This window comes from Mustelus asterias, chromosome 21 (genome assembly GCF_964213995.1).
Source record: "Mustelus asterias chromosome 21, sMusAst1.hap1.1, whole genome shotgun sequence".
NCBI classification, from domain to species: Eukaryota; Metazoa; Chordata; class Chondrichthyes; order Carcharhiniformes; family Triakidae; genus Mustelus; species Mustelus asterias.
The window spans coordinates 81434830-81460579 of NC_135821.1; the positions used below are offsets into that span (position 1 = coordinate 81434830).

The following is a 25750-nucleotide window of genomic DNA, read 5'->3' on the forward strand; positions in this document are numbered from 1 at the left end:
CTGGGCAAAAACCTGGCAAATGGAGTTTAATGTAGGGAAGTGAGGGGTCATCCACTTCGGTCAGAGGAATCAAAAGACAGATTACCTACATAGAGAGACTGCAAATCCGTGAAGTACAGAGATCTAGGCATTCTCCTGCATGAATCACGAAAAGCTAGCAAGCAGATTCAATTAGTTAAGGTAAATAGCACTTTGGCCTTTATTACAAAAGGGTTGGAGTTTAAAAATAGGGAGGATTTATTGCAATTGTACAGGGCATTGGTGAGGCCTCACCTGGAATACTGCATACCTGAAAAAAGGATATAGTAACATTGGAGGCAATCCAAAGGAGATTCACCTGGCTAATTCCTGGGATGAGTGGGTTGTCCTATCAGGATAGACTAAATGGTCTGGGTCTGTATTCCTTGGAGTTCAGGAGAGTGAAGGGTGACCTTATTCAAACATACAAGATCCTGAAGGGGCTTGACAGGGTGGATGGAGAGATGTTTTCACTAGTGGGTGAGTTTGAACAAGGGGACACAGCTACAAGATAAAAGGCCGGTCATTTAAAACTGAGGTGCGTAGAAATTTCTTCTCAGAGGGTGGTGAATCTCTGGAATGCTCTGCCCCAAAGGTGATGGAAGATGGATCATTAGAAGTATTTAAAGTGGTGGTGAATAAATATTTGATAGATCGAGGAATAGTGGGCTTTGGGGAAGTAGCACAGAAAAGGAGTTGAGGCTGGCATAGATCAGCCCTGATGGTATTGAATAGTGGGGCAGGCTTGAAGGGCCAGGTGGCCAACTCCTGCTTCTATTTCTTGTGTTCTTGCCCCTTTTCAGTTATTTTCTTTCATATGGACTCGAATCTTTTCTGAAAGCTTCCTTGTTTAATTACAACAATTTTCTTTACACGCAAGTAATCCAAATACTTAGGATCCTCATTTATGTAGTAAAATAGAAATTCTGACACCATGTCAGCAAGCCTTAGAGGGAAGTTATTTATAAAGTCACTAACAATTAATACTTGCATCCAAAATCTAGTTATTTTAAGCTTTATGAGCCTTCGTTCCTTCAGTTGGTACATGGCATTTTGGACTACAGCAACATTCAGATGTACCCTTCTGTTCACATACACCCTATACATATGATAAACTACTCCAAGGAGCTATTTGATGGTAATAATTCAGACTGAATGCGAGAAGCTTCAATGTTAGATTCCAATCGATTGTCTGTAAACATGAGTGACTGTGTTTCCTCAGTCACACAAGCACAAACTTCAGTCGAGAGTACAGTTTCTTGAGTAGGGCAATCTGCCTTTGCAGAAACATCAGCAGTGGAATCTTTGCTTTGATTATCTTGGGGAACTTTATTTAAAGATTGTGTATTTTCTTCCTCTTCAACAAAATCTTTGCCGTTGCCATCTTGTTGGGCTGATTGAACACTCAGGTCGTGAACCTTTTTGTTTAGATCATTTCTTTCAGTCTGAAGAGCACGACACAATTTCTCCAAGCGCTGAATCTTCACTTGAAGACTTTCAAATTCTTTGTCACGCAGGGTTTTCTAGGTTTAATATGAAAAAAAATCAAGTAAATCCAACTGTGCTGCTGTGTAAAAAAAGGAAATCAACTTGTACAAGGACAGGTTTGCTACTTCTGGCCAGTAAAATATTTAACCCCACATAAATATACTTTACCTCCAAAAGTAGGACAATCAAAAGAAACAACAGCAAACTACCACACTGTCGACAGGTTGGACTGTCCCATTGTTGTGGTGGTCAAGGTCCTACTCTTCACCCCAAAATGAAGGCCTTATACCCTGGGCTCCACATCATGGGGATGGTAGCCGGTACGATATAAACTAGTAATGAGTTCAAGTTCAATCCCACCACTGTAGCTGGCAAAATTTACATTTACTTTTACATTGAATTTTACATAAAGCCGGAATGAAAAGTTGGTCTCAGTGATGGTGACCATGAAATTATCAGGTTGTTGTAAAAACTCACCTGGTTCACTAATGTTTTTTAACGAAGGAAATCAGCCAGCGTCCAAACCCACAGCAATGTGGCTGCTTTTTAATTGCACTCTTGAAAGTTACTTAGCCAGCCACTCAGTTGTTGGAAGAATGAAACTGGACAGTCCAACCTTCAACCTAGGTTCCAGAAATGACAAAGGCACACCCAGCCCTTTCCTCACTAATATCTTGGATTTGTGCAAGAATGGGAGAGCTGTCATACAGACTAGTCAAGCAACAGTTTCACATACTCATTGAATCATACCTTCTAGCCAACATTACAGATACTTTTGTCACCATCTTTGTCTATGACCTGCCCCACCAACAGGGCAGACCCAATAGAAGTGTGTGCACAATGTATACAGTTGGGAGGGAGTGGCCCTGCAAGTTCTCAACATTGACACTGGACTGCATGAAGTCTTATTGCATCAAGTCAAACATGGGAAAGGAAACCTTCTACTGTCCCACCCACTGCCCTCCCTCAGCTGATGAATCAACACTCCTCCATGTTGAACACCACTTGGAAGAAGCACTGAGGGTGACAGGGTGTAAAAAGTACTCTGGATGGGGTACTTCAATATTCATCACTCAGAATAGCTTGGTAACACCACTACTGACCAAGTTGGCAGGATCCTGAAGAACATTTGTGCCAGAATGGAGAAACAGTATGTGGTGTGAGAATCAGAGGGAAAACCCTCATCTTCACCAATCTAACTGTCATAAGTCCAGGTCCATCTATGACAGAATTATAGAAGTGACAATTGCACAGTCTTTTTGAAGGTGAAGTCCCATCTTCCCAGGTATGAGAGGAGAAAAAGCTTGGTGAAGACAATCATTGCAGGAGATTCTATAGTCAGGGAAAGACAAACAGGCATTTCTATAACCATTATCATCCCAAATAATATCTTGTCTTCCTGGTGCAAGGGGAAAGGACATCTTGGAGGGGGTGCAGAATATTCTGCAAGGGGAAAGAAAAGGAGTGAACCAAAAGTTGTGGTGCAAGTCTGTGCCAACAACATAGAGCAGATATTGAGATCCTGCAGTCAGATTTTCAGAAGCTAGGGACAAAGTTAAAAAGTAGGATCGCAAGGATATAATCTCTGCAGAAATAGGAATATAGCATGGGTCAATTTGTGGGTTTTGAGGCAGAGGCACGGTGCAGGAGGGAAGGCTTCAGATTTTTGGGGGCATTGGGACCAGTTCTGGGGCGGGAGACATCCATTCAAATGGGATAGGTTGCAACTCAACAGCATTGGGACTAATGTCCATGTGGGAAGGTTCACTGATGTAGTTGAGGAGGATAACTAAATTAGTAGTGGGTGACTCCAACATATAGAAGTCGGAAAGAGAAATAAGGTGCATTAAATTAGAGTGTTGGGCAATACTAGAAAGGTAGTACCATAGATAAGGGCAGATTAAGAAAGACTATGGGGAATGTAAACACAGGATTACAATGTATGTATGTAAATACATGATGTGTGGTGAATAAGATCGATGACTACAAGTACAAATAATCATGTGAGAATATGTAGTGGCAATAATGGAAATGTGGCTTAAAAATAGAGAGGACAGGGTGCTTAAAGTATTCAGAAAAGCTACAAAAGGAAAGAAGGGGATGGGGTGGCAGCATTGATTCTGGATAACATTGTAGTGTTGAACAAAGGGAAGTCCTTAAGGGGGAAGGACAGAATCCATTTGGTTAGAATGAGAAGTAAAAAGGAGTATGATCACGCAATGGAGGGTATTCTACAGGCCACAAAATAATGAGCAGTAGATAGATGAACAAATCTACAGGAACATCACAGAAAAGTGCAAGAAATAGAATTGTGATACTGGGCAATTTCTGAAATGTGTTCAGGAGAACCTCCATGATCTGTATGCGCTCAGTCCAACAAAAAGGAGGGATGGATCTGATGCTGGGAAAATGTGGGGAGCCAAGTGGACCAAATGTCTGTGGGGGAACATTTGATAAAAGTGATCATAACAAAAGGTTTAAGATTAGTAATGGAAACAGGCAAAGGAAAATATAAAGTAGATCAAGATTGGAAGATGGCTAATTTCAATACAGTGGACCCAACAAGGATATGGAATAAAAGACTGAGGAAGAACTGTAATGGAACAATGGGTGATCTTTAAGGAAAAATGCTTCAGGTAAAAGCTAGGTATATTCCAACAAGGGCAAAAGGTAAGCGAGGCAAAACATAGGACTCCTTGGATAACGAGGGAGACAGAGATTATGATGAATCAAAAAAGAGGGTGTATGATTCATGTCAGGTGAATACTTCAAGTGAGAACCAGGTCAAGTACAATAGCTTGGGGAGGCGAAGAATAAAATAGGTACATAGGAGTATAAAAATAGAATGGCAGTCAACATGAAAGGGGATCCAAAAATCTTCTCCAGTGTGCAAATAGTAAGTGGGTGGAAAGAGGTGGAGTGGGTCCTCTTCGAGACAAAGAAAATGATTTAAACGTAGGGCAAGCTCAGAATACTGGAGTGCTTTATATTGGTGTTTACAGAGGAATGAGACAAAATATTGGTAAAACTGGAGACAGTGAAGACAATGAATAGTGAAAATTGAAAGGGAGTTGATACTAGAAAGGCTGGCTATGCTTAGAGCGGACAGTTCACCTGGCCCGAATGGCTTGCATACCAGGTTGCCTAAAGAAATGGAGATATGGGAAGGGCCCCAGGAGGGAGAGAGAACAATTACATAGATTTGATATATTATCGTCACATGTATTAGTATACAGTAAAAAGTATTGTTTCTTGCACGCTATACAGACAAAGCATACCGCACATAAAGAAGGAAAGGAGAAAGTGCAGAGTGTTAGAAACATAGAAACTAGAAGCAGGAGGCGGCCATTCGGCCCTTTGAGCCTGCTCCGCCATTCATTTTGATCATGGCTGATCATCAAATTCAATATCCTGATTTCCCCCCCCCCACCATATCCCTTGAGCCCCTAGAGCTATATCTAATTTCTTCTTGAAATCAGACATTTTGGCCTCAACTACATTCTGTGGTAGTGAATTCCACACATTGGGTCGAGGCTGTGAGGGTGAGGAGAGGTCTGGTTGGCTGGCTCAAAAGGAATCCCACGGGGAGTCGTGGTTATGTGTACACCACGAGAGGCAGTTAATGGGGGAATCCCATGAAGGGGTCAGCCTGGGTCTCACGATAGTCACCCAGAAGTTAGAAGAGGTATTCTTCTAATTTTTTTCTGAATAAGCATTGGTGTAACACAGAACTATCTGAAGTTTATGATTTAAATCATGTTTTTGGATGGTTCCCAATGCAAGGCAATTGCCCAGAGGAAGTTTGCACCTCTGGACAATTGCCTTGCCAACCCCCACCTGAGAAGTTCTTTGAAGGATTCTCCAGCACATCTCTGGGCTACCTCCCAATTCTGATGCTAGGGAGCACAGAAGTTACGGTCCATTGAATGGTTAGCAAAGCAAATAAGATCTTGAGCTTCATAAATAAAAGCTTCGAATACAAAAGCAGGGAAATTCTGAAACTTTATGAAGCTCTGGTTAGGCCCAACCAGACTGTTGCATCCAGTTTTGGTCACCACACTTTTGGAAGGATACGGGGGTCCTTGAGTGGATGAAGAGATTTACCAGAATGGTTTTGGGGATGGGTGATTTTAGTTACAAAGTTAGATCGGCAAAAATGAGGTTGCTCTCCTTGAAGCAAAGGAGAGTGAGGGGAAGATTTGATGGAGGTGTACAAGATTATGACATGTTTTGGCTAAGGTAGATAGAGAAAAATTGTTCTCATTAGCTCATAGTACAAGGACTAGGAAACAGATTTAAGATTTTGGGCAAGAGATGCAAAGGGAATGTGAGGAAGAATTGCAGAGACTGGTAATGATCTGGCCCAAGAGGTTGGTGAAAGAGGAAACAATCAATTTTGAAAGGAAATTGGTTGGGTATTTCAAGGAGATAAACATGAATGGCTATGGGGATTCTGAACAGCTCTGTAGAGAGGCAGCATGGACCCAAATGGCCTCCTTCTGTGCCGTTAGTGACAATATGACAGTCCGGTTTATTTCAAGTCTAAGTCCCACAAATGAAAAGGCAGCATCTGTTAGTTTGTCTATTTAATTTGAGCTACAGATAAAGTGAATAGCAATCTTTAAAAAAAAGCATAACAAGAATGTCCACTTATCAAAGACTATTAACCAGAAGATGAAGTCTAAATCAAGCTGGAATTGTTAAGCTCAAACTGGAAAAAACAAATTACTTACCTCCTCTGCCATATCCAGCAGGGCTTTATTACTGCTTTCCCATCTGGTACGATACATGGTGGTCTCTTTTTCCAGCTTTTTGATCTTTTTTGTCATCTTATCATAGCAAAGAAGGTAGACGTTTTATAAGTGAGAATGCACACGATTCAATATTTGGAGTACTGCACTTTAAAAATATTAATGTTAAACTGCAAGTGGCGATTTCATGCAAGCAGGCTGTAACAGCAAAAACATTGCAAATATCTTGCTCTAACAGGGTGGGTGCGTGATCTTGTATATTTGGTACTACATTGTGGTAATTACAGTAATAAGGTGATAATTAAATCAACAATTACCTTATTGTGTTGAAGTTTTTGTTTCTAAACATTAGCATGGTGGAAGTTATAAATACAACTTAATGGAAATTTGAATAGAGAGCAATTTACATCCAAGGATGTGCTGGCCTTGGGAAGGGTCACGAGGAGGTTCACAAAAATGACCCTGGGAATGAAAGGATGGGCATACGAAGAGTGTGAGGACTCTGGGTCTGTACTTGATGCAGTTTAAAAGGATGAAATGGGTTCTCATTGAAACTTACAGAATACTGAAAGGCCTGGATAGGGTGGATGTGGAGAAGGCATTTCCATTAGTAGGAGAAACAATCCTTTAGAACCGAGATGAGGGGGAATTTCTTCAGCCAGAGGGTGGTGAATCAGTGGAATTCATTGCCGCAGAATGCTATGGAGGCTGGGTCATTGAGTGTATTTAAGACAGAGATAGATAGGTTCTTGATTGATATGGGGATCGATGGGCCCAATGGCCTGATTCTGCTCTGATACTTTATGGTCTTCTGGAAAATGTGAAGACAAGAATGCTGAAACGACTGAATGCCAATGTTTTTACATCTTCAAGATAATTTCAGTGATCCGAAGGCAATATTTAAGTATTAGCTTCCCAAACAGTTAAGTGGGTAAATGTAATGAATGACAGAGTGTGAAGAACTGTAAGATTTCTACATTCAAATGAAATCTGTGCAAAGTCAGCGGTTCTTAGTTGGTGTGTGATTGAAGATATTACAATTCATCCAAATGCTCTTGGGGCAGGAAAGATGGTTGTTAAAAAAAAAGTTAGTATTTGTATCCTGAAACAGAGGTTAACAACAACTATTTATAGTGCCTTTATCTGATCGAAGACAGAGAGTGCCTTTATCTGATCGAAGTTCTGATCTAAGACAGAGGGTGGTGGTGGATGGAAAATTTTCGGACTGGAGGCAGGTTGCTAGCGGAGTGCCACAGGGATCAGTGCTTGGTCCTCTGCTCTTTGTGATTTTTATTAATGACTTAGAGGAGGGGGCTGAAGGGTGGATCAGTAAATTTGCTGATGACACCAAGATTGGTGGAGTAGTGGATGAGGTGGAGGGCTGTTGTAGGCTGCAAAGAGACATAGATAGGATGCAAAGCTGGGCTGAAAAATGGCAAATGGAGTTTAACCCTGATAAATGTGAGGTGATTCATTTTGGTAGGACTAATTTAAATGTGGATTACAGGGTCAAAGGTAGGGTTCTGAAGAGTGTCGAGGAACAGAGAGATCTTGGGGTCCATATCCACAGATCTCTAAAGGTTGCCACTCAAGTGGATAGAGCTGTGAAGAAGGCCTATAGTGTGTTAGCTTTTATTAACAGGGGGTTGGAGTTTAAGAGCCGTGGGGTTATGCTGCAACTGTCCTTGGTGAGACCACATTTGGACTATTGTGTGCAGTTCTGGTCACCTCACTATAAGAAGGATGTGGAAGCGCTGGAAAGAGTGCAGAGGAGATTTACCAGGATGCTGCCTGGTTTGGAGGGTAGGTCTTATGAGGAAAGGTTGAGGGAGCTTGGGCTGTTCTCTCTGGAGCGCAGGAGGCTGAGGGGAGACTTAATAGAGGTTTATAAAATGATGAAGGGGATAGATAGAGTGAACGTTCAAAGACTATTTCCTCGGGTGGATGGAGCTATTACAAGGGGGCATAACTATAGGGTTCATGGTGGGAGATATAGGAAGGATATCAGAGGTAGGTTCTTTACGCAGAGAGTGGTTGGGGTGTGGAATGGACTGCCTGCAGTGATAGTGGAGTCAGACACTTTAGGAACATTTAAGCGGTTATTGGATAGGCACATGGAGCACACCAGGATGATAGGGAGTGGGATAGCTTGTATTAAAGATGCAGGCTGTTATACTTTCAGAAATGACAGGGAAATTAGCATAGGCTAGATAGGTCCGGTGGCTCCTTACAATATGTAAAATACTGCACAACAGCAAACTTTACCTTTTCCATCTCTTGTCTGAAGGTTGTAAAAACTTCATTACTTTTTGAAAGTGTAGTTTGGAATTCTTCAAACTTTCCAGTATATAGTGCCAGCTGATAAAATACATAGCAATGAAAAAATATACAAGCAAAGTCATTGAACTAGGTTGTGTTGTCCCAAGTAGAATAAGTTCTCAGATCCTCCTCTTTGCATGGGAATATTCTTGAGAATGTCTCAGCAGTTCCTCAACCATAACTTCAATTTACTTAAACATTTAAAAAGAAAACTTAGACATGCACATTTAATTAACCTTGGTAGAGAAAACATGCAACATGTCCAACAAAATCTGAAAGAATGGATACAATTATTTACTCTTTACTGCTGGGATCACTTTGGGACCAGTGACCATAATTCTATTAGTTTTAAGATAACTATGGAGAATGATAGGTCTGTCCCAAAAGTTAATATTCTAAATTGGGGCAAGGCCAATTTTGATGGTATCAGGCAGGAACTTTCAAAAGTCAATTGGGGGAGTCTGTGGGAAGGAAAGGGGACGTCTGGTAAGTGGCATGCTTTCAAAAGTGTGTTAACCAGGGTTCAGGGTAAACACATTCCTCTTAGAGTGAAGGACAAGGCTAGCAGAAGTCGGGAACCCTGGATGACTCAAGATATTGAGGCCCTGGTCAAGAAGAAAGAGGCACATGACGTGCATAGGCAGCTGGGATCAAGTGAATTTCTTGAAGAGTATAGGGGGTATATGGATTCATGAGGGGAAAGTCGTGCTTGACGAACATGTTGGATTTTTATGAAGATGTGACTAGGGCGGTTGATGGAGGAGAACCGGTGGATGCGGTGTTTTTGGATTTCCAAAAGGCGTTTGATAAGGTGCCCCATAAAAGGCTGCTGAAGAAGATTAGGGCACACGGAGTTGGGGGTAGTGTGTTAAAGTGGATTGGGGACTGGCTATCCGACAGGAAGCAAAGAGTCGGAATAAATGGGTGTTTTTCCGGTTGGAGGAAGGTAACTAGTGGCGTGCCGCAGGGATCGGTACTCGGGCCGCAACTGTTTACCATTTATATAGATGATCTGGAGGAGGGGACGGAGTGTAGGGTAACGAAGTTTGCAGACGACACAAAGATAAGTGGAAAAGTGAATCGTGTGGAGGACGGAGAAGATCTGCAGAGAGATTTGGACAGGCTGAGTGAGTGGGCGAGGATATGGCAAATGGAGTATAACGTTGATAAATGCGAGGTTATACACTTTGGAGGAAATAATAACAAATGGGATTACTATCTCAATGGAAACAAATTAAAACATGCTACCGTGCAAAGGGACCTGGGGGTCCTTGTGCATGAGACGCAAAAGCCCAGTCTGCAGGTACAACAGGTGATCAAGAAGGCAAATGGGATGTTGGCCTATATTGCGAGGGGGATAGAATATAAAAGCAGGGATGTCTTGATGCACCTGTACAGGGCATTGGTGAGGCCGCAGCTGGAATACTGTGTGCAGTATTGGTCCCCTTATATGAGGAAGGATATATTGGCATTGGAGGGAGTGCAGAGAAGGTTCACCAGGTTGATACCGGAGATGAGGGGTTTGGATTATGAGGAGAGGCTGAGGAGATTGGGTTTGTACTCGTTGGAGTTTAGAAGGATGAGGGGGGATCTTATGGAGACTTATAAGATAATGCGGGGGCTGGATAGGGTGGAGGCGGAGAGATTCTTTCCACTTAGTAAGGAAGATAAAACTAGAGGACACAGCCTCAAAATAAAGGGGGGTCGGTTTAAGACAGAGTTGAGGAGGAACTTCTTCTCCCAGAGGGTGGTGAATCTCTGGAATTCTCTGCCCACTGAGGTGGTGGAGGCTACCTCGCTGAATATGTTTAAAGCGCGGATGGATGGATTCCTGATCGGTAAGGGAATTAAGGGTTATGGGGATCAGGCGGGTAAGTGGTACTGATCCACGTCAGATCAGCCATGATCTTATTGAATGGCGGGGCAGGCTCGAGGGGCTAGATGGCCTACTCCTGCTCCTATTTCTTATGTTCTTATGTTCTTATAGGAGTAGAGTTAAGAGAGAAATCAGGAGGGCAAAAAGGGGACACAAAATTGTTTTAGCAGATAAGGCAAAGGAGAATCCAAAGAGCTTCTACAAATACATAAAGGGCAAAAGAGTAACAAGGGAGAGAGGAGGGCCTCTTAAGGATCAACAAGGTCATCTATGTGCGGATCCACAAGAGATGGGTGAGATCCTAAATGAATATTTCTCATCAGTATTTACTGTTGAGAAAAGCATGGATGTTAGGGAACTTGGGGAATTAAATATTGATGTCTTGAGGAGTGTACATATTACAGAGAAGGAGGTGCTGGAAGTCTTAAAGTGCATCAAGGTAGATAAATCTGCGGGACCGGATGAGGTATATCCCAGCACGTTGTGGGAGGCTAGTGAGGAAATTGCGGGTCCTCGAGCTGAGATATTTGAATCATCGATAGTCACGGGTGAGGTGCCTGAAGATTGGAGAGTGGCAAATGTTGTGCTTTTGTTTAAAAAGGGCTGCAGGGAAAAGCCTGGGAACTACAGGCCGGTGAGCCTCACATCTGCGGTGGGTAAATTGTTGGAAGGTATTTTGAGAGACAGGATCTACAGGCATTTAGAAATGCAAGGGCTGATTAGGGACAGTCAGCATGGCTTTGTGAGTGGAAAATCATGTCTCACAAATGTAATTGAGTTTTTTGAAGGGGTAACCAAGGATGTAGATGAGGGCAGTGCAGTTGATATTGTCTACATGGACTTTAGCAAGGCCTTTGACAAGGTACCGCATGGTAGGTTGTTGTATAAAGTTAAATCTCACGTGGTCCAAGGTGCGGTATCTAAATGGATACAAAACTGGCTTCTTAACAGAAGCCAGAGGGTGGTTGAAGAAAGTTGTTTTTCAAACTGGAGGCCTGTGACCAGCGGTGTGCCTCAGAGATCAGTGCTGGGCCCACTGTTATTTGTCATTTATATTAATGATTTGGATGAGAATATAGGAGGCATGGTTAGTAAGTTTGCAGATGACACCAAGATTGGTGGCATGGTGGACAGTGAGGAAGGTTATCTCCAATTGCAGCGGGATCTTGATCAATTGGGCCAGTGGGCTGATGAATGGCAGATGGAGTTTAATTTAGACAAATGCGAGGTAATGCATTTTGGTAGATTGAACCAGGGCAGGACTTACTCAGTTAATGGTAGAGCGTTGGGGAGAGTTGCAGAACAAAGAGATCTAGGGGTACATGTTCATAGCTCCTTGAAAGTGGAGTCGCAGGTGGACAGAGTGATGAAGAAGGCATTCGGCATGCTTGGTTTCATCGGTCAGAACACTGAATACAGGAGTTGGGATGTCTTGTTGAAGTTGTACAAGACATTGGTAAGGCCACAGTTGGAATACTGTGTGCAATTCTGGTCACCCTATTATAGAAAGGATATTATTAAACTAGAAAGAGTGCAGAAAAGATTTACTAGGATGCTACCGGGACTTGTTGGATTGAGATATAAGGAGAGGCTGAATAGACTGGGACTTTTTTCGCTGGAGTGTAGGAGGCTGAGGGGTGACCTTATCGAGGTCTATAAAATAATGAGGGGCATAGACAAGGTAGATAGTTAATATCTTTTCCCAAAGGTATGGGAGCCTAAAACTAGAGGACATAGGGTTAAGAGATACAAAAGTGTCCAGAGGGGCAATTTTTTCACAGAGGGTGGTGAGTGTCTGGAACAAGCTGCCAGAGGTAGTAGAAGAGGCGGGTACAACTTTATCTTTTAAAAAGCATTTAGATAGTTACATGGATAAGATGGGTATAGAGAGATATGGGCCAAATGTGGGCAATTGGGATTAGCTTAGGGGTTTAAAAAAAATAAGGGCAGCATGAACAAGTTGGGCCGAAGGGCCTGTTTCCATGCTGTAAACCTCTGACTCTATGGTAGTGGGGGAGGATGTGCTGCAAAGAGGGGCAGGAAGAAGTTTGGAGAAATACATCTTTTGGTGCCAGAACATGTATAGTTAATTGTTTTTTCACATTGGCAGTATAACGGAGTGTTCCTGTGCACATGCACAAACTCTTGAGTATCACTGTTTTCACTTGAGGGTTGAATCGAGAGTTGAATCGAGTCAGGGAAAATTTAAGAAATAATGATGACATTATAGAAAAACAGAGAAACACAGAAAATAGGAGGAGTAGGCCATTCGGCCCTTCGAGACTGCACCACTATTGAATATGATCATGGCTGATCATGCAGTTTCAGTATCCCACTCCCACTTTCCATACCCCTTGATCGCTTTAGCCACAAAGGCCACATCCAGCTCCTTCTCTAATGAACTGGCCCCAACAGTTTTCTGTGGTAGAGAATTCCACTGTTCACAACTCTCTGAGTGAAGAAGTTCTTCCTCATCTCCGTCCTGAATGACTTACCCCTTAATCTTAGATTGTGACCCTTAATTCTGGACTTTCCCAACATTGGGAACATTCTTCCCACATCTAGCCTGTCCAGTCCCATTAGGATTTTGTGTTTATATTATCATAAAGTTCATGTTAGATATGGAAAAGGACAAAAGCAATTGAGTAAAACTACTTAATCAGAGGAGGGTCAATTTCAGTGTGGTGGCACAGGCAAATTGGAATCAATGATTAGCAGGCAAAATCGTAATGGTAAAATGGGCTGCCTCTTGGGGTACAGATCGGCACTTCTTTGGATGTGAAAGAGACTCCAGGATGTTATGTTGCCTCCCTGGTGCCATGTCCAGGATGTCTCTGAACAGGCAGAAAGCATTCTGAAGGGAGGGTGAACAGCCAGAGTTTATGGTACATATTGGTATCAACGACACAGGTAGGAAGAGTGATGAGGTCCTGCAGCAGCAGTTTAGGGAGTTAAGTTAAAAAGCAGGACCTCTAGGGTTGTAATCTCAGGATTACTCCCTGTGCCACGTGCCAGTGAGGCTAGAAATAGGAAGATAGTGCAGCTCAACACGTGGCTAAACAGCTGGTGTAGAAGGGAGGGTTTCAGATATCTGGACCATTGGGATCTCTTCCAGAGCAGGTGGGACTTGTACAAGGAGGACTGGTTGCATCTAAACTGGAGGGGCATAAATATTCTGGCCGGGAGGTTTGCTAATGTCATGCAGGAGGATCTAAACTAGTTTGGCAGGGGTGTGGGAACCAAAGCAAAGGTGAATTAACTGAAAGGGAACCAGAGAGAAGGGCCAGTAAGACTCTGAGAAAGAGCAGGCAGAATGTGGTTGCTGATCAAAGAGGGTCTGGTGGGCTCAAGTGCATGTGAGATCTTGAGATGGATCGAAAGCTGGTTAGCAGATAGGAAGCAAAGAGTTGGCATATATGGGTCTTTTTCTGATTGGCCATCAGTGACTAGTGGGTTAATGCAGGGATCAGTGCTAGGACCCCAACTGTTCTCACTATATACTAATGATTTGGAAGAGGGAACTAAATGATACAAAGTAGGGTGGGAGGGTGAGCTGTGAGGAGGATGTGGAGATGCTTCAGCATGATTTGAACAAGCTGAGTGGGCATATGCATGGTAGATGCAGTATACTATGGATAAATGTGTGGTTATACACATTGGTAGCAGAAATAGGAAAGCAGTTTATTATTTAAATGTATGTAAATTGAGAGAGGTGGATACTCAGCAAGACCTTGGTGTCCTCGTGCATCAATCGCTGAAAGTAAGTGTGCAGGTACAGCAGACAGTAATGAAGGTAAATGGAATGTTGGCCTTCATAGAGAGGGGATTGGAGTATAGGGCGAGGAGTGTTTTACTGCAATTGTACAGCACATTGCTGAGGCCACACCTGGAGTATTGTTGCAGTTTTGGTCTCCTTATCTGAGGAACAAAGAACAAGAACAAAGAACAATACAGCACAGGAACAGGCCCTTCGGCCCTCCAAGCCCACGCCGCTCCCTGGTCCAAACTAGACCATTCTTTTGTATCCCTCCATTCCCACTCCGTTCATATGGCTATCTAGATAAGTCTTAAACGTTCCCAGTGTGTCCGCCTCCACCACCTTGCCTGGCAGCGCATTCCAGGCCCCCACCACCCTCTGTGTAAAATACGTCCTTCTGATATCTGTGTTAAACTTCCCCCCCTTCACCTTGAACCTATGACCCCTCGTGAACGTCACCACCGACCTGAGGAAAAGCTTCCCACCGTTCACCCTATCTATGCCTTTCATAATTTTATATACCTCTATTAAGTCTCCCCTCATCCTCCGTCTTTCCAGGGAGAACAACCCCAGTTTACCCAATCTCTCCTCATAACTAAGCCCCTCCATACCAGGCAACATCCTGGTAAACCTCCTCTGTACTCTCTCCAAAGCCTCCACGTCCTTCTGGTAGTGTGGCGACCAGAACTGGACGCAGTATTCCAAATGCGGCCGAACCAATGTTCTATACATCTGCAACATCAGACCCCAACTTTTATACTCTATGCCCCGTCCTATAAAGGCAAGCATGCCATATGCCTTCTTCACCACCTTCTCCACCTGTGACGTCACCTTCAAGGATCTGTGGACTTGCACACCCAGGAAGGATGTCCTTGCTATAGAGGGAGTACAGCGAAGATTTACCAGGCTGATCCTGCGATGGCAGGTCTGTCACATAAGAGACCAAGTCGGTTAGGACTGTATTCATTGGAGTTTAGCAACATAGAAGATAGGAGTGGGAGGAGGCCATTCAGCTCTTCGAGCCTGCTCTACCATTCATCACAATCATGGCTGATCGTACAACTCAATAGCCTAATCCTGCTTTCTACCCATAACCTTTGATCCCATTCACCCCAAGTGCTATATCCAGCCGACTCTTGAATATATTCAATGTTTAGGCATCAACTACTTCCTGAGGTAATGAATTCCACAGGCTCACCACTCTTTGGGTGAAGAAATGTCTCGCAATCTCCGTCCTAAATGGTCTACCCCGAATCCTCAGACTGTGACCCCTGGTTCTAGACACAACCACCATCAGGAACATCCTCCCTGCATCTACCCTGTCTAGTCCTGTTAGAATTTTATAAGTCTCTATGAGATCCCCCCATCTGAACTCCAGCGAAAACAACCCTAACCTAGTCATTCTCGCCTCATACATCAGTCCCACCATCCCCGGAATCAGCCTGGTAAACCTTCACTGCACTCCCTCGAGAGCAAGATCATCCTTCCTCAGAAAAGGAGACCAAAACTGGACGTAATACTCTCGGTGTGGCCTCACCAAGACCCTGTATAATTGCAATAACAGTAAGTAGTCTAACACCACCAGGTTAAAGTCCAACAGGTTTATTTGGGAGCAAAAGCCACTAGCTTTCGGAACAGGCTGTTCCTTCATCAGACGGGTGGGAGTTCTGATCACAAACAGGGCACAAATCGACAGTTCCGACGCGCCACAGCGAAAAACCGCACCGACCTCCTCAGATGACAAACACGGGACATGGTGGACAGAGTACCCTTCGTCGTCCAGTACTTGCCCGGAGCGGAGAAGCTACAACATCTCCTCCGGAGCCTTCAACATGTCATTGATGAAGACGAACATCTCGCCAAGACCATCCCCACACCCCCACTTCTTGCCTTCAAACAACCGCACAACCTCAAACAGACCATTGTCCACAGCAAACTACCCAGCCTTCAGGAGAACAGTGACCACGGCACCACACAACCCTGCCACAGCAACCTCTGCAAGACATGCCGGATCATCGACACGGATGCCATCATCTCACGCGAGAACACCATCCACCAGGTACACAGTACATACTCTTGCAACTCGGCCAACGTTGTCTACCTGTTACGCTGCAGGACAGGATGTCCCGAGGCATGGTACATTGGGGAAACCATGCAGATGCTACGACAACGGATGAATGAACACCGCTCAACAATCATCAGGCAAGACTGTTCTCTTCCTGTTGGGGAGCACTTCAGCAGTCACAGGCATTCAGCCTCTGATCTCCAGGTAAGTGTTCTCCAAGGCAGCCTTCACGACACACGACAGCGCAGAGACGCTGAGCAGAGACTGATAGCCAGGTTCCGCACACATGAGGACGGCCTCAATCAGGATATTGGGTTCATGTCACACTATCTGTAACCCCCACAACTTGCCTGGACTTGCAAAATCTGACTAGCTGTCCTGTCTGGAGACAATGCACATCTCTTTAACCTGTGCTTAATGCTCCCTCCACTCACATTGTCTGTACCTTTAAGACTTGATTAGCTGTAAAGACTCACATTCCAATCATTATTCATGTAAATTGAGTTTGTGTCTTTGTGCCCTGTTTGTGATCAGAACTCCCACCCGTCTGATGAAGGAACAGCCTGCTCCGAAAGCTAGTGGCTTTTGCTACCAAATAAACCTGTTGGACTTTAACCTGGTGTTGTTAGACTTCATACTGTGTTTACCCCAGTCCAACGCCGGCATCTCCACATCATAATTGCAACAACACATCCCTGTTCCTGTACTCAAAATCTTTCGCAATGAAAGCCAACATGCCATTTGCCTTCATCGCCTGCTGCACCTGCATGCTTACCTTCAGCGACAAGGACACCCAGGTCCCGCTGCACACTCCCCTCTCCCAATTTACAGCACAGTAATAACCTGCCTTCTTGTTTTTACTTCCAAAGTGAATAACCTCACATTTATCCAAATTATACTGTATCTACTATTGATTAGCCCATGCACACAACCTGTCCAGATCATTCTGAAGGATCTCTGCATCCTCGTCCTGGAAAATTGGGCGGAGAAATGGCAGATGGAATTTAATCCGGATAAATGCGAAGTGATGCATTTTGGAAGAACTAATGTAGGGGGGAGTTATACAATAAACGGCAGAGCCATCAAGAGTATAGAAACACAGAGGGACCTAGGTGTGCAAGTCCACAAATCCTTGAAGGTGGCAGCACAGGTGGAGAAGGTGGTGAAGAAGGCATATGGTATGCTTGCCTTTCTAGGACGGGGTATAGAGTATAAAAGCTGGAGTCTGATGTTGTAGCTGTATAGAACGCTGGTTAGGCCACATTTGGAGTACTGCGATCAGTTCTGGTCGCCGCACCACCAAAAGGACGTGGAGGCTTTAGAGAGAGTGCAGAGAAGGTTTACCAGGATGTTGCCTGGTATGGAGGGTCTAAGCTATGAGGAGAGATTGGGTAAACTGGGCTTGTTCTCCCTGGAAAGACTGAGAATGAGGGGAGACCTAATAGAGGTGTACAAAATTATGAAGGGTATAGATAGGGTGAACGGTGGTAAGCTTTTTCCCAGGTCGGAGATGACGATCACGAGGGGTCACGGGCTCAAGGTGAGAGGGGCGAGGTATAATTCAGATATCAGAGGGATGTTTTTTACACAGAGTGGTGGGGGCCTGGAATGCGCTGCCAAGTAGGGTGGTGGAGGCAGACACGCTGGCATCGTTTAAGACTTACCTGGATAGTCACATGAGCAGTCTGGGAATGGAGGGATACAAACGAATGGTCTAGTTGGACCAAGGAGCAGCACAGGCTTGGAGGGCCGAAGGGCCTGTTTCCTGTGCTGTACTGTTCTTTGTTCTTTTGTTTGTCACAGTTCACTCTCCCACCCAACTTGGTATCATCTGCAAACTTTGAGATGTTACATTTTGTTCCCTCATCCAAATATTGTGAATAGCTGGGGTCCCAGCACCGATCCCTGTGGCACCTCACTAGTTACTGCCAATTTGAAAAGCACCCATTAATTCCGACTGTTTGTTTCCCCTCTGCCAACCAGTTTTAAAAAATCCATCTCAATACACTTCCCCCAATCCCATGCGCTTTAATCTTGCACGATAATCTCTTATGCAGGTGTTTGTCAAATGCTTTCTGAAAGTCCAAATATACCACATTGGTCCCCCCTTGTCAACTCTACTGGTCACATTTTCAAAGAATTCCAACAGATTTGTCAAGCATGATTTCCCCTTCATAAATCCATGCTGACTCTGATAAGTAAGAAGTTTAACAACACCAGGTTAAAGTCCAACAGGTTTATTTGGTAGCAAAAGCCACACAAGCTTTCGAGGCTCGAAGCCCCTTCTTCAGGTGAGTGGGAATTCTGTTCACAAACAGAATTTATAAAGACACAGACTCAATTTACATGAATAATGGTTGGAATGCGAATACTTACAACTAATCCAGTCTTTAAGAAACAAAACAATGGGAGTGGAGAGAGCATCAAGACAGGCTAAAAAGATGTGTATTGTCTCCAGACAAGACAGCCAGTGAAATTCTGCAGGTCCACGCAACTGTGGGAGTTACAGATATTGTGACATGAACCCAATATCCCGGTTGAGGCCGTCCTTGTGTGTGCGGAACTTGGCTATCAGTTTCTGCTCAGCGACTCTGCGCTGTCGTGTGTCGCGAAGGCCGCCTTGGAGAACGCTTACCCGAATATCAGAGGCCGAATGCCCGTGACCGCTGAAGTGCTCCCCAACAGGAAGAGAACAGTCTTGCCTGGTGATTGTCGAGCGGTGTTCATTCATCCGTTGTCGCAGCGTCTGCATAGTTTCCCCAATGTACCATGCCTCGGGACATCCTTTATTCTTGGACACGCGCATCTCCATTAAGGACGGTCACCTCAGCACCTCACTGTACCGCAAGCCCACGGATAACCTCACGATGCTCCACTACTCCAGCTTCCACCCTAAACACGTTAAAGAAGCCATTCCCTACGGACAAGCCCTCCGTATACACAGGATCTGCTCGGATGAGGAGGATCGCAACAGACACCTCCAGACGCTGAAAGATGCCCTCATGAGAACAGGATATGGCGCTAGACTCATTGATCAACAGTTCCAACGCGCCACAGCGAAAAACCGCACCGACCTCCTCAGAAGACAAACACGGGACACAGTGGACAGAGTACCCTTCGTCGTCCAGTACTTCCCCGGAGCGGAGAAGCTACGGCATCTCCTCCGGAGCCTTCAACATGTCATTGATGAAGACGAACATCTCGCCAAGGCCATCCCCACACCCCCACTTCTTGCCTTCAAACAACCGCACAACCTCAAACAGACCATTGTCCGCAGCAAACTACCCAGCCTTCAGGAGAACAGTGACCAAGACACCACACAACCCTGCCACAGCAACCTCTGCAAGACGTGCCGGATCATCGACACAGATGCCATCATCTCACGTGAGAACACCATCCACCAGGTACACGGTACATACTCTTGCAACTCGGCCAACGTTGTCTACCTGATACGCTGGAAGAAAGGATGTCCCGAGGCATGGTACATTGGGGAAACTATGCAGACGCTGCGACAACGGATGAATGAACACCGCTCGACAATCACCAGGCAAGACTGTTCTCTTCCTGTTGGGGAGCACTTCAGCGGTCACGGGCATTCGGCCTCTGATATTCGGGTAAGCGTTCTCCAAGGCGGCCTTCGCGACACACGACAGCGCAGAGTCGCTGAGCAGAAACTGATAGCCAAGTTCCGCACACACAAGGACGGCCTCAACCGGGATATTGGGTTCATGTCACAATATCTGTAACTCCCACAGTTGCGTGGACCTGCAGAGTTTCACTGGTTGTCTTGTCTGGAGACAATACACATCTTTTTAGCCTGTCTTGATGCTCTCTCCACTCCCATTGTTTTGTTTCTTAAAGACTGGATTAGTTGTAAGTATTCGCATTCCAACCATTATTCATGTAAATTGAGTCTGTGTCTTTATAAATTCTGTTTGTGAACAGAATTCCCACTCACCTGAAGAAGGGGCTTAGAGCCTCGAAAGCTAGTGGCTTTTGCTACCAAATAAACCTGTTGGACTTTAACCTGGTGTTGTTAAACTTCTTACTGTGTTTACCCCAGTCCAACGCCGGCATCTCCACATCATGACTCTGATAAGTAGCAGGGGTCTGACAGAGAGAGCGAGCTGTCAGCCTCTGCTACTGCAGGAAGCCTCATCTAGCTACACTACGCTCCCCCCCCCCCCCCCCCCCCCCCCACCCCAAACAATAGCCGGGTCTCTCAACCCAAGGCATGGTCCCTCCCGCACTCACTGCAGGCCCCTCCCGCACTCACCGCAGGCCCCTCCCCCTCCCTCCCACGCCGACCGCGGCCAGGCCCCCTCCATCCCGGGCCGACCGCCGCCCCCATTCGCTGCCAGTTAGGCACTGCCCAAGGTGCATCCCTGCCCTGCACTTGGCCTCCCAGGGGGGCCTTAATGGCGTTCAGTTCCAGTGGCGAGGCCAACATGACTGTTCCCCATTCATGGTGTTTTCCTTGCTGGAGAGAACCTCTCCCAGTGAGGCCATAAAGGCAAGTGAACCGGGATGATTGAGCGCCGCGCTCGCTAAACACTTATAAAGCACCATTTAAATAAATCAGCCTCTCGCCCATTTCCGATGAGAGGCTGACTGCGCTGGAAATCTGGGTGTCATAAAATCGCACTGGTTGCGAAAACTGGCACCATTTGTGCGAGCCACGTTACGCCCAGTTTTAGTCATTTTCCCGCCACAAACGGGTGTAAAATGGCAGTAAAATTCCACCCAATGTTCCCGATGATGAGGATGTCCAGAACTAGGGGTCATAGTTTGAGGATAAGGGGTAAATGTTTTAGGACTGAGGTGAGGAGAAATCTTTTCACCCAAAGTGGTGAACGTGTGGAATTCACGACCACAGAATGTAGTTGAGGCCAAAACGTTGAGAGATTTCGAGAAGAAATTGGATATAGCTCTTGGGGCTAAAGGGATCAAGGGATATGGGAGGTACAAAAGGCGGGTAACTACAGGCCGGTTAGCTTAACATCTGTAGTTGGGAAATTGCTGGAATCCATCATTAAAGAATAGCAGGACACCTGGAAAAAAATGGTTCGATCAAGCAGACGCAGCATGGATTCATGAAGGGAAAGTCGTGTTTGACGAATTTACTGGATTTTTATGAAGATGTAACTTGTGCGGTTGACAGAGGGGAACCGGTGGATGTGGTGTTTTTGGATTTCCAGAAGGCGTTTGATAAGGTGCCTCACAAAAGGTTGCTGCAGAATATTAGGGTACACGGAGTTGGGGGTAAAGTGTTAGTGTGGATTGAGGATTGGCTATCTAACAGGAAGCAGAGAGTTGAAATAAATGGGTGCTTTTCTGGTTGGCAGTTGGTGACTAGTGGCGTGCCGCAGGGATCGGTGCTGGGGCCTCAACTGTTTACCATATACATAGACGATCTGGAGGAGGGGACCGAGTGTAGGGTAACAAAGTTTGCGGATGATACAAAGATGAGTGGGAAAGCGAATTGCGTGGAGGATGCGGAAAGTCTGCAGAGAGATTTGGATAGGCAAAGTGAGTGGGCGAGGATCTGGCAGATGGAGTATAACGTTGACAAGTGTGAGGTTATCCACTTTGGAAGGAATAATAGTAAAATGGACTATTATTTAAATGGTGAAAAATTACAACATGCTACTGTGCAGAGCGACCTGGGGGTCCTTGTGCATGAATCAGAAAAACTCAGTTTGCAGGTACAGCAGGTAATCAAGGCGGCAAATGGAATGTTGGCCTTTATCGCGAAGGAGATGGAGTATAAAAGCAGGGAGGTCTTGCTGCAATTGTACAAGGTACTGGTGAGGCCGCAACTGGAGTACTGTGTGAAGGTTCACCAGGTTGATACCGGAGATGAGCGGGTTAGCTTATGTGGAAAGATTGAGTAGATTGGGCCTGTACTCGTTGGAGTTTAGAAGGCTGAGGGGAGATCTTATAGAGACATATAAGATAATGAAGGGGCTAGACAGGGTAGAGGCAGAGAGATTCTTTCCACTTAGAAAGGAAACAGGAACTAGAGGACACAGCCTCAAAATAAGGGGGTCAGTTTAGGACAGAGTTGAGGGGGAACTTCTTCTCTCAGAGGGTAGTGAATCTCTGGAATTCTCTGCCCATTGAAGCAGTGGAGGCTACCTCGTCAAATATGTTTAAGTCACATGTTGATAGATTTCTGATCAATAAGGGAATTAAGGGTTACGGGGAATGGGCGGGTAAGTGGAACTAAACCACTATCAGATCAGCCATGATCTTATTGAATGGTGGGGCGGGCTCGAGGGGCTAGATGGCCTACTCCTGCTCTTATTTCTTATGTTCCTTATGGGAGGGAAGGTGGGATCTGGATATTAATTTTGATGATCATAATGAATGGCGGAGCAGGCTTGAAGAGTCAAAACTCCTGCTTCTATTTTCAATGGTAAGAATTTTGAAGGATAAGCACCAATGCATTCACTATCTCTCCAGCCTCCTCCTTCAACACTCTTGAAGAAGCTAGTCTGGTCCAGGAGATTTCACTTTGCAGGTATTACTTCTTTACTACTTTCTTTGAGTTGCTCATGTCCCTTGGCTGTCTAGCATTTCTGGGAGATTTTCCGTATGATAGACACAAAGTAACACCTTTCAATAAATATTCTGCTCTCCTGCTGCCATGGCCAAAGTGAATAAGTTCACACTTCTCTGCAGTATGTCCTGGCTGCCATCTCCGCAAGCAAATAGCAGGAGAATAAAAACAACAGGTGTTAAACACAGGATCCAATTTTCCTATTCTCCATTACGTATTCAGTGAAAGCATTGATGCACACGGAATGTTTCCATCATATACCAAAAGTGTTACATCAACCGAGTTATTCACTTTTATTGTGGTGAAAACCAACCATTTTGATTGGCAACATGACAACTACATGATTGAGTTTGGAGATTCTGGTTTATTTTTTCCAATAAAATCATCAATTCAAGGTTCAAATGTCTTGTTGCACCAAATGAAATGTCAACGGTGATTTTTGCGTCTAATGCATCAATTAGCCACTAATCAATCAGCTAAATGCTGACAAAATGCAGTGTGGACATAGACGTCCATCAGTGCTACAATGGTTGAATGACCAGTCCAGCAGTCTTGCATGGAGTTCATAGAGTCATAGAAACAGGCCCTTCGGCCCAAAGTTTTAGCACTAAGCTAGTCCCAATTGCCCGCATTTGGCCCATATCCCTCTATACCCATCTTACTCATGTAACTATCTAAATGCTTTTTAAAAGACAAAATTGTACCCGCCTCTACTATTGCCTCTGGCAGCTCGTTCCAGACACTCACTACCCTCTGCGTGAAAGAATTCCCCTGCTAGACCCGTTCGTATCTCTCACCTCTCACAAACCTATGCCCTCTAGTTTTAGACTCATCTACCTTTGGGAAAAGATATTGATGAGCTGATTTATGCCCCTCATTATTTTATAGACCTCTAAGATCACCCCTAAGCCTCCTATGCTCCAGGGAAAAAAGTCCCAGTCTATCCAGCCTTTCCTTATAACTCAAACCATCAAGTGATTTTGATTTGATTTATTGTCATATGTTTCAGCATCCAGTGAAAAGTATTGTTTCTTGCGCGCTATACAGACAAAGTATATCGTTCATAGAGAAGGAAACGAGAGTGTGCAGAATGTAGTGTTATAGTCATAACGACAGTGTGGAGAAAGATCAACTTAATGCAAGGTAGGTCCATTCAAAAGTCTGATGGCAGCTGGGAAGAAGCTGTTCTTGAGTCGGTTGGCCATGGCCTCAGACTTTTGTATCTTTTTCCCGATGGAAGAAGGTGGAAAAGAGAATGTCCGGGGTGCGTGGGGTCCTTAATTATGCTGGCTGCTTTGCTGAGGCAGCGGGAAGTGTAGACAGAGTTAATGGATGGGAAGCTGGTTTGCGTGATGGATTGGGTTACATTCACGACCTTTTGTAGTTTCTTGTGGTCTTGGGCAGAGCAGGAGCCAAACCAAGCTGTGATACAACCAATAAGAATGCTTTCTAAGGTGTATCTGTAAAGTTAGTGCGAGTCTTAGCTGACATGCCAAATTTCCTTAGTCTTCTGAGAAAGTAGAGGCGTTGGTGGGGCTTTCTTAACTATAGTGTCGGCATGGGGGGACCAGGACAGGTTGTTGATGATCTGGACACCTAAAAACTTGATGCTCTCGACCCTTTCTACTTCGTCCCCGTTGATGTAGGCAGGGGCATGTTCTCCACCACGCTCCCTGAAGTCGATGACAATCTCCCTCGTTTTGTTGACATTGAGGGAGAGATTATTTTCGCCGGTAGCATCCTAGTAAATCTTTTCTGCACTTTTTCTAGCTTAATAATATCCTTTGTATAATACTTCTTAACAAATGCATCAGTTGATGGCTCAGAATACATATTTGGAACTGGGCACGTGATCATACTTTTACAACTACTAATTTTAATCTTTTACACCACATGTTTACTCATTTGATACAGTAGGATAATCTAATATTTTCTCTGCAGTTTCCCTATCTTTTAAGTGCAAATAAAAACATATTTAGCCATGTATAAAATAATCAACAAATATCATACCTGCTGTTTCAGATGAACTTCCTGTTGTTTCATGAGCTCACACATCCTCTGGCTTTCTACTGTCTCCTTTAACAACTGAAACCAGACAAGAGACTGAATCAAACTTCAAATCCACATGAACCTTTGACGCCTGTTCTCTGGTAAAATTTTAATCATATTCTGCTTTTGCCATTTGGTATATTTCCCATCTTCACTTCATGTCCAAGGTCTGCAGCTTGAGCACACGCGAACACACAATACACTGACCACCAAATGTGGTTGGAGCACAAAGAGTATTGGCCACCCTTTCCTTTACCCAAACAGGCTACGGCGCCAGGATCCTCCGAGTAGTACAAATAATCCCATCTAATTAAACCTTTCAGTTCAAAAATGGGTGCAAGGCTAAAGCCAGCAAGTACAGACCAGTCAGTTTGACTTCAGTGGTAGGGAAACTTCTGGAAACTATTGTTTGGGACAAAATCACTAGTCACTTAGATAATAAGGAAATGAAGAAATGTGGAAATAAGTCCAAAGATGTACAGGGTAGGGGGATTGGGCGTGCTAAATTGCCCCTTAGTGTCCAAAGATGTGTTGGTTAGGTGGATTAGCCATGGTAAATATGTGGTGTTATGGGGATAAATTGGGGGGGGGGGGTCCTGGGTAAGATGCTCTGTCAGAGAGTTGGTGCAGACTTGATGGGCCAAATGGCCTCCTTGTGCATTGTAGGGATTCTATAAAAAACCAGCACGGATTCATTAGCATGTTTAACTAAGTCACTGGAGTTTTTTTTGAGGTGGTAACAGAGAAATTTAATAAGGCCAATGCTGTTGATGTGGTATATGTGGATTTTCAAAAGGCGTTTCACACAGTACCACACAGACTTGTGAGCAAAATTCCAGCTGATAGAATGAAAGAGAAAGTAGGC

General features: G+C 44.6%; 1 protein-coding gene across 1 annotated transcript in view; it reads right to left on the minus strand.

Moving 5' to 3' along the window:
• Positions 1-832: 832 nt before the first annotated feature.
• The window catches only part of LOC144509456 (alpha-taxilin-like), a 119783-nt gene continuing 94865 nt past the window's right edge, over positions 833-25750 (minus strand). The window contains exons 7-10 of the mRNA XM_078238358.1: positions 24847-24921; positions 8523-8615; positions 6240-6335; positions 833-1541 (exon numbers count right to left, since the gene is read on the minus strand). Of these exons, the coding sequence (XP_078094484.1) occupies positions 1134-1541; positions 6240-6335; positions 8523-8615; positions 24847-24921 (672 nt within the window). The 3' untranslated portion in view covers positions 833-1133. The remainder of the gene's footprint in view (positions 1542-6239; positions 6336-8522; positions 8616-24846; positions 24922-25750) is intronic.